The sequence below is a fragment of the Oncorhynchus mykiss genome, chromosome 25, assembly GCF_057628025.1.
Source record: "Oncorhynchus mykiss isolate SJ-2025 chromosome 25, ASM5762802v1, whole genome shotgun sequence".
NCBI classification, from domain to species: domain Eukaryota; kingdom Metazoa; phylum Chordata; class Actinopteri; order Salmoniformes; family Salmonidae; genus Oncorhynchus; species Oncorhynchus mykiss.
Window position 1 is genome coordinate 17072998 of NC_143046.1, and position 13759 is coordinate 17086756.

General features: G+C 45.6%; 1 protein-coding gene across 1 annotated transcript; it reads left to right on the forward strand.

Annotated features, from left to right (window-relative positions):
* The first annotated feature begins 1505 nt into the window (after positions 1-1505).
* Positions 1506-13615, forward strand: LOC110504391 (potassium channel subfamily K member 10). Its single transcript, XM_021583157.3, has 6 exons — positions 1506-1785; positions 3060-3177; positions 3467-3627; positions 3937-4123; positions 4303-4439; positions 11852-13615. The coding sequence occupies exons 1-6, from the start codon at positions 1597-1599 to the stop codon at positions 12860-12862; spliced, it is 1803 nt and encodes a 600-aa protein (XP_021438832.3). The 5' UTR covers positions 1506-1596; the 3' UTR covers positions 12863-13615.
* The last annotated feature ends 144 nt before the right edge of the window (positions 13616-13759 follow it).

The window sequence follows — 13759 nt, forward strand, 5'->3', positions numbered from 1 at the left end:
TGTTCCACTCCTCTTCAATTTCGGTGCGAAGTTGATGACTATTGGCTGGAACACACTGTGCTACACATTGATCCAGAGCATCCCAAACATGTTCCAATGGGTGACGTGTCTGGTGAGTATGCAGAGTTTGCAGGCCATGGAAGAACTGGGACATTTTCAGCTTCCAGGAATTGTGTACAGATCCTTGCGACATGGGGCCGTGCATTATCGTGCTGAAACATGAGGTAATGACAGCGGATGAATGGCACAACAACAGGCCTCACGATGTCGTCATGGTATCTCTGTGCATTCAAATTGCCATCGATAAAATGCAATTGTTCATTGTCCGTAGATTATGACTGCCCATACCATAACCCCATCGCCACCATGGGGCACTGTTCACAACGTTGACATCAGCACACCACTCGCCAACACAACACCATACACTCTATCTGTCCGGTATAGTTGAAACTGGGATTCCTCCGTGAAGAAAACACTTCCCCAGCATGCCAGTGGCCATCGAAGGTGAGCATTTTCCCACTGAAATCGGTTCCGACGTCGAACTGCAGTCAGGCCAAGACCTGAGGACAACGAGCACACAGATGACCTTCCCTGAGACTGTTTCTGACAGTGTATGCAGAAATTCTTTGTTGTGCAAACCCACAGTTTCATCAGCTGTCCAGTTGGCTGGTCTCGGACGATCCCACAGGTGAAGAAGTCGGATGTGTTGGTCCTGGGCTGACATGGTTATACGTGGCCTGTGGTTGTGTGACCGGTTGGATGTACTGCCCAATTCTCTAAAACGACATTGGAGGCGGTTTATGGTAGAGAAATTAACATTAAATTATCTGGCAACGGCTCTGTTGGACATTCCTGCAGTCAGTATGCCAATTGCACGCTCCCTCAACTTGAGACTTCTCTGGCATTGTGTTGTGGGAAAAAAACTGCACATTTGAGTGGCCTTTTTATTGTCCCCAGTACAAGGTCATGCTGTTTAATCAGCTTCTTGATATGCCTGTCAAGTGAATGGATTATCTTGGCAAAGGAGAAATGCTCACTAACAGGAATGTGAACATAATCTGAGATAAATAACATTTTTGTGCACATGGAACATTTCTGGTATCTTTTATTTCAGTTCATGAAACATGTGACCAACACTACATGTTGCGTTTATATTTTTGTTCAGTGTACATTACACAGTTCAGGCTTGATCTGATTTATCTCTTCAGAAACTGCATATCGAGCGAGCTTGCAGGGGGAAAAAATGATGAAATGGAATTCAAATAATTGAACGGATGTTGGTAATTTCGGTTAATCGCTCAGCACTAACACACATTCAAAATCCTATTTTACCTAAACGTAACCCTAATTCTAACCATAATCCTAACCCCTAAAATAGCCTATTTCCTTGTGGGGACTGGCGAAATGTCCCCACTCGTCTGAATGTTCCTTGTTTTACTATCCTTGATAGCAAAAGCCCCATACACACATACAGTTCTAAGAATGGTGCCTGTGTGTCTAGCTGTGCCACCGTGTGTATCGTGGAAGAGGTCGTAGAGCAGATTCTGGCGAACCCTAACCCTTGACCCCTGTGGTGTGGGGGGTGAGTTCGGGGCAATGCGCTGCCCCACCCTGCTGGCCCTGCTTGCGGGGGTCATGCTGTACCTGGTGATGGGGGCGTTGGTGTTCCGGAACATGGAAAGCCCCAAGGAGAGCCAGGAGCATGAGAAGCTGCTCTGCACCACACGTGACTTCCTCGGAAACCACTCATGTGTCACTGCACAGAACCTCAGCGACCTCATAAAGGTATACCCACACCATAGCACACACACATTTCACAGACCGGGAAGATGAGTTTAAACACATCTGAGAAGAATCTAAACAGACTAAGATCGGTGTAGAGCCCCACCTGAGAAAGTGTAGCCAGGGGTAGGCAACTAGATTCAGAAGAATCTAAACAGACTAAGATCGGTGTAGAGCCCCACCTGAGAAAGTGTAGCCAGGGGTAGGCAACTAGATTCAGCAGCAGGACAACTTTTGTCGACGCGGATGGTAATTTGTAAATTAACGACAACTAAGCACCAAAAGGGATTTGAAAATTACATTACACGATCACGTCAGTTATTATTTTGTTGAATACTTAGCAGACTTCCTGGTGATTTTAGTCTTTTTTGATCAAAAACTAAAATCCTAAAAAGAACACACCCCAGGTGTAGACCCAGCCTAAGACGGGTAATGAGCAGGTGTAGATGGACCCAGCCTAAGACGGGTAATGAGCAGGTGTAGACCCAGCCTAAGACGGGTAATGAGCGGGTGTAGATCGACCCAGCCTAAGACGGGTAATGAGCAGGTATGGACCCAGCCTAAGACGGGTAATGAGCAGGTGTGGACCCAGCCTAAGACGGGTAATGAGCAGGTGTGGACCCAGCCTAAGACGGGTAATGAGCAGGTGTGGACCCAGCCTAAGACGGGTAATGAGCAGGTGTAGACCCAGCCTAAGACGGGTAATGAGCAGGTGTAGATGGACCCAGCCTAAGATGGGAAATGAGCAGGTGTAGATGGACCCAGCCTAAGACGGGTAATGAGCAGGTGTGGACCCAGCCTAAGACGGGTAATGAGCAGGTGTAGACCCAGCCTAAGACGGGTAATGAGCGGGTGTAGATGGACCCAGCCTAAGACGGGTAATGAGCAGGTGTAGATGGACCCAGCCTAAGACGGGTAATGAGCAGGTGTAGATGGACCCAGCCTAAGACGGGTAATGAGCAGGTGTGGACCCAGCCTAAGATGGGTAATGAGCAGGTGTGGACCCAGCCTAAGACAGGTAATGAGCAGGTGTAGACCCAGCCTAAGACGGGTAATGAGCGGATGTAGATGGACCCAGCCTAAGACTGGTAATGAGCAGGTGTGGACCCAGCCTAAGACTGGTAATGAGCAGGTGTAGACCCAGTCTAAGACCGGTAATGAGCAGGTGTAGATGGAACCAGCCTAAGACTGGTAATGAGCAGGTGTAGACCCAGTCTAAGACTGGTAATGAGCAGGTGTAGATAAAGCCAACCTCTGTTCTGTCTCTGTACTGTCAGAGTGTGGTGAAGGCGGTGGAGGCAGGCCTGGACGTAAAACACAGCTCCACCAACTTCACTAGCAGGTGGGACCTGGCCAGCGCCTTCTTCTTCTGTGGTACCATCATCACCACCATTGGTGAGCCTTTGTTCATTTTTTCCCTCCTGCAAACCCTTGCAACCTAATCAGACAGATGTGCATTTGGAATTTGACAGAAAATAAATAATCCCATCTTGGAAAATACAGTAAACCTCAAGAGCACACGCTGGTTGAATCAACGTTGTTTCAATGAAATTACGTTGAGCCAACATAGAATAGACGTTGAATTGACGTCTGTGCCCAGTGGGTTGCTGGTGAAATAGATTTTTTTTTTAAATGATATAGAGTAACAAATAGGTGAATGTGTATGGTTTCCCTTTGTCCTCAGGGTTTGGTAACCTTTCTCCCAGGACCAAATGGGGCCAGCTGTTCTGCGTGTGTTATGCCCTGGTAGGGATTCCCATGTTTGGTTTCCTGCTGGCTGGTGTCGGGGACCACATGGGGACGGGGCTGAGGAAGGCCGTGTGGAAGATGGAGACGATCTTCCTGGTGAGACTCTTGTCTCGGGGCTGCTTCATTTTTAGGATGTCATCTCATTGTACTTGCCTATCTCAGGGGCTGCTTAAGTGATGTCACTGTGCTGTAAACAGAAGAGGCCGTCGTCTTGGACTCTAGCACTTGAAACATGTTTACACACAAGTAGAATAGAATCTGACATTAAGTCAGATAAAACATGTTTTATTACTGTTTATCAAAGAAAAGGCACATTATTAGAGTCTTGAGGAAGATCTTACCCTCTCCATCCACCTCACTCTTTCCCTTATTTTGTGTCCCTCTCTCTCTCTGCCCCTCTCTCAGAAGCGGCGGGTCAGTCCCACCTATGTAAGGATCATGTCTGCTGTTCTGTCCATCCTGATTGGCTGTCTGATCTTCCTCGCCGTGCCAACGCTGGTGTTTAAGGAAGTGGAGGACTGGTCCTTTCTGGAGGCGCTCTACTTTGTGGTCATCACCCTCACCACGGTCGGCTTTGGAGACTACGTAGCAGGTGTGAAGTGAACTGTACACACTATAGAATCAGTATAGAATCTGGAGAGTACATACTCTACACATCCCTTTCAGGATACACGCTATGAAAGATACAAATCATTTCATGGGTACCTATCGAAGGTCCTTTGTTTGTGTGTGCACGTGCATGCATCAATGCGTAAATGTCCCTGTGCGTAGGTGCTAACCGGCGGGATGGAGATCTGTTTAAGCCCCTGGTGTGGCTCTGGATAGTGTTTGGCCTGGCTTACTTTGCCTCCATACTCACCATGATCGGGAACTGGCTGCGGGTGCTGTCCAAGAAAACACGTGCTGAGGTGAGTGGTAGTGAGTGGGACACACAAAGTGAAGGGCTGGACAAGGATTTACTGGGGGCACTTTGGATTTTAACTGTCAATATTTACTTATCCTTTATCCCTCTGTCTTTCTCTCTGTCTCTGGGTTTCTTTCACTCTGTCTCTCAAATTCAAATTCAAGCTGTTTTATTGGCATGAAAAACATTGTGTCAATATTGCCAAAGCAACAATGTATACAATATACATTGTAACAAAATTATAAATGATAGCAAATAATAATATAAAATGGTAGTAAATAATAATACAAAATTAAATACAAAAATAAATACAATAAAATGGTAACAGTCAATAGTAGAAATGTAATAAATATAAAATCAAATTATGGAAAATGAAACTATAACTAACTTATAACTAAATAACGGTCATCTTCTTCTTTATATCAGTACTACAACTACAATCATCATTACTACGACTACTACTACCATCACTAAACTGTTATCACTACCATTACCACCCATATTTGGGATGATAAACATTAATAATTATAGTAATAGTAGTAATAATAATAATAAGTAAGTTACTGTTTACTATGCAGATTTTATTATTCAGTGTCCCTCAGGCTATGGCAGGAAAATACATATTTGGCTGCAAGAGGAGCCATTGCTCTTTCGCCCATGAGTATTCTTAGTTTTTCCTCTGGGTTCAATTTGTAAAAATTTGGAATATATGTAGTCATTTCTGTGAATAATGAATCTCTTTGTGAGGAATATTTATCACAGTAAAGGAGAAAGTGCATCTCTGTCTCTACCTCCCCTGTCATGCAGTGACCACATACACGCTCCTCTTTGGGTAGCCATGTCTTTTTATGTCTGCCGGTTTCTATTGCCAATCGGTGGTCACTCAGCCTGTACTTGGTAAGGATCTGTCTCTGCTTCGTATCTCTGACAGAGTAGAGATAATCAGCCAATTCATATTCTCTGTTTAGGGTCAGATAGCAATTTAGTCGGCTTTGGGATTTTGTTTCGTTTTTCCAGTATTGTAAATATGATTCCTTTGATTGGTTCATGATTTTGCTTATTGGAATTATTTCTTTTGAAGCAGTGCTGGCGTCAGCTTGGTTGGTGAGGTCCAACACCAGCTGACTGAGAGGGCTCGTTTCTGCGCTCAGCTCTTGGGCTTGAAGTGCTTTAAATTGCAGACTCGAATTTGGATTTAGATGTAGCCAACATTTTAATGATCTTTTCTGTATTTTCATTATTACTGGAAAACGGCCCAATTCTGCCCTACATGCATTAGTTGGTGTATTTCTCTGGACTTGTAGAATTTTCCGACAGAATTCTGCATGTAGGCCTTCAATTGGATGTTTGTCTCTCTCTCTCACCTCTTTCTTTCTCTCTCTCTCACCTTTTTCTCTCTCTCTCTCTCTCTCTCACCTCTCTCTCACCTCTCTCTCTCTCTCTCTCACCTCTCTCTCTCTCTCACCTCTTTCTTTCTCTCTCTCTCACCTCTTTCTTTCTCTTTCTCTCACCTCTTCCTTTCTCTCTCTCTCTCACCTCTTCCTTTCTCTCTCTCTCTCACCTCTTTCTTTCTCTCTCTCTTTCTTTCTCTCTCTTTCTTTCTCTCTCTCTCACCTTTCTCTCTCTCTCACACCTCTTTCTCTCTCTCTCACCTCTTTCTCTCTCTCTCTCTCTCTCTCTCTCTCTCTCTCTCTCTCTCTCACACACCTTCTCTCTCTCTCTCTCTCTCTCTCTCACCTTTCTCTCTCTCTCTCACACACCTCTTTCTCTCTCTCTCTCTCTCTCTCACCTCTCTCTCTCTCTCTCTCTCTCTCACCTTTCTCTCTCACCTTTCTCTCTCTCTCTCTCTCTCTCTCTCACCTTTCTCTCTCTCTAAATTCAATTCAAGGGGCTTTTTTGGCCTGGGAAACATATGTATACATTGCCAAAGCAAGTGAAATTGATAAACAAAAGTGAAATAAACAAAATGTGAACAGTAAATATTACTCAAACAAGTTCCAAAATAATAGACATTTTAAATGTAATATCATGTCTATACAGTGTTGCAAATGAGTTAAAGTACAAAAGGGAAAATAAATAAATATAGGTTGTATTTACAATGATGTTTGTTCTTCTGTGGCAAAAGGTCACAAATCTTGCTGCTGTGATTGCACACTGTGGTATTTTACCCAACAGATATGGGAGTTTATTAAAATTAGATTTGTTTTCAAATTCTTTGTGTCTGTGTAATCTGAGGGAAATATGTGTCTCTAATATGGTCATACATTTGGCAGGAGGGTATGAAGTGCAGCTCAGTTTCCACCACATTTTGTGGGCAGTGTGCACATAGCCTGTCTACTCTCTTTTTATTTTATTTTTGTAATATATTTATTTAACTAGACAAGTCGGTTAAGAACAAATTCTTATTTACAATGACTGCTTACCCCGGCCAAACCTGGACGATGCTGGGCCAATTGTGTGCCGCCCTATGAGACTCCCAATCACTGCCGGATGTGATACAGCCTGGATTTGAACCAGGGACTGTAGTGACACCTCTTGCACTGAGATGCAGTGCTTTAGACCGCTGCACCACTCTTGAGCCCCAGGACCAGTTTGCTTAGGGGACTCTTCTCCAGGTTCATCTCTCTGTAGGTGATGGCTTTGTTATGGAAGGTTTGGAATCGCTTCCTTTTAGGTGGTTGTAGAATTTAACGTCTCTTTTCTGGATTATGATAATTAGCGGGTATCGGTATAATTCTTGTAAACAAAGGATATTTTTGCAGAATTCTGCATGCAGTCTCAATTTCGTGTTTGTTCCATTTGGTGAATTCTTGGTTGGTGAGCGGACTGTAGACCTCACAACCATAAAGGGCAATGGGTTCTATAACTGGTTCAAGTATTTTTAGCCAGATCCTAATTGGTATGTTTAATTTTATGTTCCTTTTGATGGCATAGAAGGCCCTTCTTGTCTCTCAGATCATTCACAGCTTTGTGGAAGTTAACTGTGGCGCTGATGTTTAAGCCGAGGTATGTATAGTTTTTTGTGTGTTCTCGGGCACCGGTGTTTAGATGGAATATGTATTGTGGTCCTGGCAACTGGACCTTTTTTGGAACACCATTAATTTTGGCTTACTGAGATTTACTGTCAGGGCCCAGGTCTGACAGAATCTTTGCAGAAGAGCTAGGTGCTGCTGTAGGCCCTCCTTGGTTGGGGACAGAAGCACCAGATCATCAGCAAACAGTCCATTTGATTTCAGATTCTAGTAGGGTGAGGCTGGATGCTGACTGTTATAGTGCCTTTGCCAATTTGTTGATATATATGTTGAAGTGGGTGTTTTTTTGTGTGCCAGTTTTAACAGCACACTTGTTGTTTGTGTACATAGATGTTGTTGTGTATGTTTTTCCCCCAACACCACTTTCCATCAATTTGTATAGCAGACCTTCATGCCAAATCGAGTCAAAAGCTTGTTTGAATTCAACAAAGCACAAGAAGACTTTGTCATTGTTTTGGTTTGTTTGTTTGTTTGTCAATTATCGTGTGCAGGAGGAATACGTGGTCTGTCTGGTAATTTGGTAAAAATCCAATTTGACATTTGCTCAGTACATTGCTTTCACAAGTCTGCTATTAATGATAATGCAGAGGATTTTCTCAAGGTTGCTGTTGACGCGCATCCCACGGTAGTTATTGGGGTCAAATTTGTCTCCACTTTTGTGGTTTGGGGTGATCAGTCCTTGGTTCCAAATATTGGAGAAGATGCCAGAGCTGAGAATGATGTTAAAAAGTTTAAGTATAGCCAATTGGAATTTGTGGTCTGTATATTTTATCATTTCATGTAGGATACCATTAAAACCACAGGCCTTTTTGGGTTGGAGGGTTTGTATTTTGCCCTGTAGTTCATTCAATGTCATTGGAGAATCCAGTGGGTTCTGGTAGTCTTTAATCGATTATTCTAAGACATGTAATTGATCATGTATATGTTTTTGCCGTTTGTTCTTTGTTATAGAGCCAAAAAGATTGGAGAAGTGGTTTATCCATACATCTCCATTCTGGATAGATAACTTTTCATGTTGTTTGTTTCGTGTGTTCCAATTTTCCCAGAAGTGGTTAGATTATTTTGGCTTTGATGCCTCATGATTGAGTGTTGCTCTGTTCAAGTAGACTGTGATTTTGCTGTGATCTGATAGGGTTGTCAGTGGGCTGACTGTGAACATGCTGAGAGACTCTGTGTTGAGGTCAGTGATAAAGTAGTGTACAGTACTACTGCCAAGAGATGAGCTATAGGTGTACCTACCATAGGAGTCCCCTCGAAGCCTACCATTGACTAGAGTGAGCTGCAGGAGTTGTGACCCATTTTTGGTGGTTATGTTGTCGTAGTTGTGTCTAGGGGGACATATGGGGGAGGGAATGCTGTCACCTCCAGGTAGGTGTTTGTTCACCTGTGTGCTGAGGGTGTCAGGTTCTTGTCCAGTTCTGGCATTTACAATGGGTTGCCACAGACTAGTACATGTTCCTGGGCCTGAAAAGGTTTGATTTCCCCTTCCAGGATGGAGAAGATGTCTTCATTAAATGATGGGGTTTTCTGGTGGGGGAATAGGAAGTACATGGAGTGTGTATTGATCTGTTGCTCCTGTGTGAAGGGTTAGGGCTGTGTTTGAGGGCGATGTCTTTTAGGGTCCGGGCGAAGATGGGCATTGCTGCCTTGTATAGGTGGACCTGGTCATAAAGGCTGTTCAAGTCCAGGGTGGAGTGGTGGGCCAGGGTGGAGTGGTGGGCCAGGGTGGAGTGGTGGGCCAGGAAAACATTTGGTTTTGATGCACAGTCATGGGAAGTACTTACGTTTACCTGCTGTATGGTAGCACGGTGGAAGTCTTTCGTGGTAGCAAGGTGGAGATTTGTGCGTTGGAAAGTAGAATATGTTTTTTAATCACTCCCTTGAGTGCTGTAGCCACCCTTTCCTGCTGTGTTCTCAGGTCTGTGTGTATTATGTGACTGGGTGACTCTAGTTGGTCTAGAGCGCGCTGGGTGTTTGGACACCAGAGTTTAGGCACTGTTTCGGAAAAAGCTTATTTTCTTGTATATATTTCCTGTTTGAGTCCATAAAGAGTACAGTGTGTGTGTGTGTGTGTGTGTGTGTGTGTGTGTGTGTGTGTGTGTGTGTGTGTGTGTGTGTGTGTGGCTGACAGGGGGTGCTCAGAGTGGGTGGGGATCCCCTGGGCTTGGGGTTCTATATTTGTCTGTCCTGCTGTGATGTCGACGCTATGGTCAGTGTCTGGGATTGACTGTTCTCCTGTGGTGTCAAGACTTTTGTCGGGGAATGAGATGGGTTGTTCTGCTGTCTTCTCTCCTGGGGTGGCCACCTGCTTTAATGGGTTGTTCTCTTTCACACACCATCACCCTCTCCTCCAACATTCTGGTCCTCTCCTAGTGCTATGTTCTGCTCCTGCTCTTTCTCCTGTTCATGTTGTCTCACCACAGTCCAGAGTGCAGATGTCTCTCTCCACCTCCAGCTCCCCATGTCTGGTTGAGGAGGTGTTGAGCTGGACTATTTTGTTGTTGTTGTGCTGACTGGAGTGTGTTCCAGCTCCACCTGCCTTACCTCCAGCTGGGTGAATTTATCCGTCACTTCAACTAGGGAGTAGTACTCTGTGCTGGGAGGTTGACTTTCCTGTCAACCTTTACGGGTTGCTCATCTGCGGGGTTGTATAATGAAGAGGTCTGGTCTGACACGCTCGGGGTATCTTTCTCAAGAGAGAGCTCAGCAGGATAAGATATCTCTGTGATGTGAAAGTCCAGCTGAAATTGTTTGCCCTGAACCATTACTGTACAAATCTGGAACAGTAAAAGTTCACATTGGTTGACTCAGTCTTCATTGTCTAATATCCTGAGTTTCCACCCATCGCTACCCCCCCCCCCCCCTTCTTAACAGAGGGGCAGTGTGTTAATATAGCACTGGGTGGTCTGTGTGGAAGATTAAGTTGCTTATATTCCCATTTTTATAATAGTCAGCAAAAAGTGTTTCTTGATTTTCCATAAGGAGCTTCATTTTGTACTCTTTTCGTGCCTTATAATTGTTTACGTACTGTATTGTAATTACCTCTGAGCAGCGGGAGGGGGCTTCTAGGCCTCTGCCTTTGTGTGGGTAGGCTGTGCGACTCTACTGCCATTGTTGGGCTCAAGGCCTTTGACACCTCTCACTTCACACCTCAATGCTAATTGAAGTTGTATCTGTTCTGTCCTAGCAAGCTTGGTAGCCTTAACTTAGCATTCAGTCCTTATAAAGTCAAATATATCATGGTAATGTATTTTTCTTCTTGGCTTTAAATAAAAAGTAGCTTCAGACTAAACATTACTCACTCAGTTCCAGGTTGGATGGTGTTTTCAGGTTTCTGTTGTTTTCCATAGCATTTGCTGTATAGCTTGGAAATAATCGTCTTCGGTAGTAGGAATCCTTCCAGGTAATTCCATCCAAAACCAGGTTGTAGGTTAGGAGTTTTGATTTGGAGTGAAGGTTATGTTGTGGAAGGTAGTATCCTGTATATGTCCCTGCCAAAACATCTATGTTTATCTAACTCTAAATCTACCTTTTAGTAAAAACATGCTGAAAAACGTGGGAGCTCACATGCAGCTGTGTCTCTCTCACACACCTCTCTTTGCCTCTCACACACCTCTCTCACACCTCTTTGCCTCTCTCACACCTCTTTGCCTCTTTGCCTCTCTCACACCTCTTTGCCTCTTTGCCTCTCACACACCTCTTTGCCTCTCTCACACCTCTTTGCCTCTCTCACACCTCTTTGCCTCTCACACCTCTTTGCCTCTCTCTCACCTCTCTTTGCCTCTTTCTCTCACCTCTCTTTGCCTCTCTCTCACACCTCTCTTTGCCTCTCTCTCACACCTCTCTTTGCCCATCTCTGTCTCTCTCACACCTCTCTTTGCCCATCTGTCTCTCTCACACCTCTCTTTGCCCATCTCTGTCTCTCTCACACCTCTTTGCCTCTCTCTGTCTCTCTCACACCTCTCTTTGCCTCTCTCTGTCTCTCTCACACCTCTCTTTGCCTCACTCTCTCACACCTCTCTTTGCCTCTCTCTGTCTCTCTCACACCTCTCTTTGCCTCTCTCTGTCTCTCTCACACCTCTCTTTGCCTCTCCCTGTCTCTCTCACACCTCTCTTTGCCTCACTCTCTCTCACACCTCTCTTTGCCTCTCTCTGTCTCTCTCACACCTCTCTTTGCCTCACTCTCTCTCACACCTCTCTTTGCCTCTCTCTGTCTCTCTCACACCTCTCTTTGCCTCACTCTCTCTCACACCTCTCTTTGCCTCTCTCTGTCTCTCTCACACCTCTCTTTGCCTCTCTCTGTCTCTCTCACACCTCTCTTTGCCTCTCTCTCTCTCACACACACACCTCTCTCACCCTTTTCCCATCTCCCCCTGTCTCTCAGATGGAGGAGTTGAGGGCCCATGCTACAGACTGGACCCAGAACATCCAGAATATGTCCATGGACTTCCGGATCCCCAACCCTCTGGACCTCAACGACCCCTTCCTGCTGCAGCGGCGCCGCTGGAAACGCAGCACCCGGCGGCGGGTCCGCAGGGGGGCGCTGGGGCACCACGGCAGGCAGGGCGCCATAGGGGAGAATGGACATCTGCCCAATAGGTGGGTCTCCCACACCCGCTCCATGACCCGTCTGGAGGTTGTGAGGTTAGGGGGGGGCGAGTTTAGGAATGAGGGGACGAGGTTAGGACCAGGGGCGGATTCCAGAGTCAGTGCGAGGTCAGAGGGCAGGTCGTTGGGCCGGATGGTGGCGAGGTCGCTGTCGATGCCTGCGGCGCGCTCTGTGATGGAGTTAGATTATATCCGTGATCCTGTTGCTATGATGATGCTGCAAGGGGAGTCTGCGTTTGAGTCTAAGTCGCTGTCCGAGTCTCCAGAGTCTGACTCCAGATCAGAAGTCTCCTCCTCTGACTCTCACACCTCTGACATGTGTACACCAGGGCAGGGGATAACTTTTGCCAGTTTTGATGCCAGTGGGTCTCTCTGTACTGGGGAGAGGGGAAGCCAGGGAGGATCCAGACAGGTATTTTTCCAGGAGGATGTCCGGTTCCCTGTGCCTCTCCAGCAGCTCCCCAAGTCCCACAACCCCACCAAGCCCATCCCCATGTCGCCCATATTCTCTGTGAAACCCATGCCGCTCCCCATGCCCACTCCGCCAGTCTGCAAAATGCTAGATTTCTTTGGGGAGAACTTGGCCTACATTGACGAGTCGTCGGACACGTTGAGTGACAGGAACGAGCCGGTTGAGGGGGCTGTCAGTCCTCGCCCCCGTAAGCCCCGCAGGAGGAGCATAAGGAGGCAGCTGCCCCACCGGAGCACCCTGAAGGAGAGGGACAGTGACATGCTGCCCCCCTCCAACCCCCCGACACCTCCCCCTCTTTCCCATCTCAGAGACTGACACAGTGACATGCAGTCCCCCTCTAACCCCCCCCCCACCCAACCCCCTCTCTCCCATCTCAGAGACTGATGAACAGTCTGACAGGCACAGGTCATGAAGGGGGAGAGTAAGGCTGGTCTTTATTACTAGTGTTCACAGGAGAAGCAGACCTCAAAGCTCAATGTTATATTATGTACTGGGGATAAAGGCCAACAATATACTAGATCTCACTGACTGAGGACCATAGTCGCCATTGAGATATATTTGTATGAAAACTAATGCATGTACTCAGTAGCACAGATATAGAATATATAAACTGTCTAAGCTCAGTCAAGTCAGACTCACTGGGTTGAGAAATAGCACCATCTCCTGGCTGGTAAGTGTAGTACAACATCTCCTCTGTGAAGGTGTAGCCTGCTGTGCTGTCCGCTACTGGAGCTCAGCCCAAACCTCAGCCATGGTTTTTAAATCACTGACTAAAGGACTTTTTTGAATAACCATGTTAGATCTGGCTTCAGACATCCATTTCTCTGTATATCCCAGTGTCCTTCAGCATGTGGGATATATAGTGCTCTGGTTGAATAAGGGCCGTTCCACAACAGGAATCCCTTTTGGGAAGTGTCATTTGGTGCAAAACATTTTATTTTACATAATTGTAACATTCTGTCATAAAAAGCACAGAGTTAAACTTAATAAAAAACATGATTTTCAAGAGGTTAAATTTAAAAAAATACTTTAAGTGCCAAATAAAGTAACAGGGTTGACCATTTCATCTTAAATAATCGGAAATCCTCACTGACTGGATTAGGTATGTATGTTTTTGTGTGCAGCAGGCAGGGGCAATTGAATAGAAACTTCCCAAAAAGTTGTATAGATATTTCCACACTAACATGATGATAATGCCCTTTTAGTGTTAGA

Bases quoted from the DNA above. Each gene is read 5' to 3' on its own strand.
- LOC110504391 (XM_021583157.3), top strand. From the start codon at position 1,597: ATGCGCTGCCCCACCCTGCTGGCCCTGCTTGCGGGGGTCATGCTGTAC. The intron at 3,628-3,936 runs GTGAGACTCTTG...CCCCTCTCTCAG, and splicing joins AGATGGAGACGATCTTCCTG to AAGCGGCGGGTCAGTCCCAC. The intron at 4,124-4,302 runs GTGTGAAGTGAA...CCCTGTGCGTAG, and splicing joins CTTTGGAGACTACGTAGCAG to GTGCTAACCGGCGGGATGGA.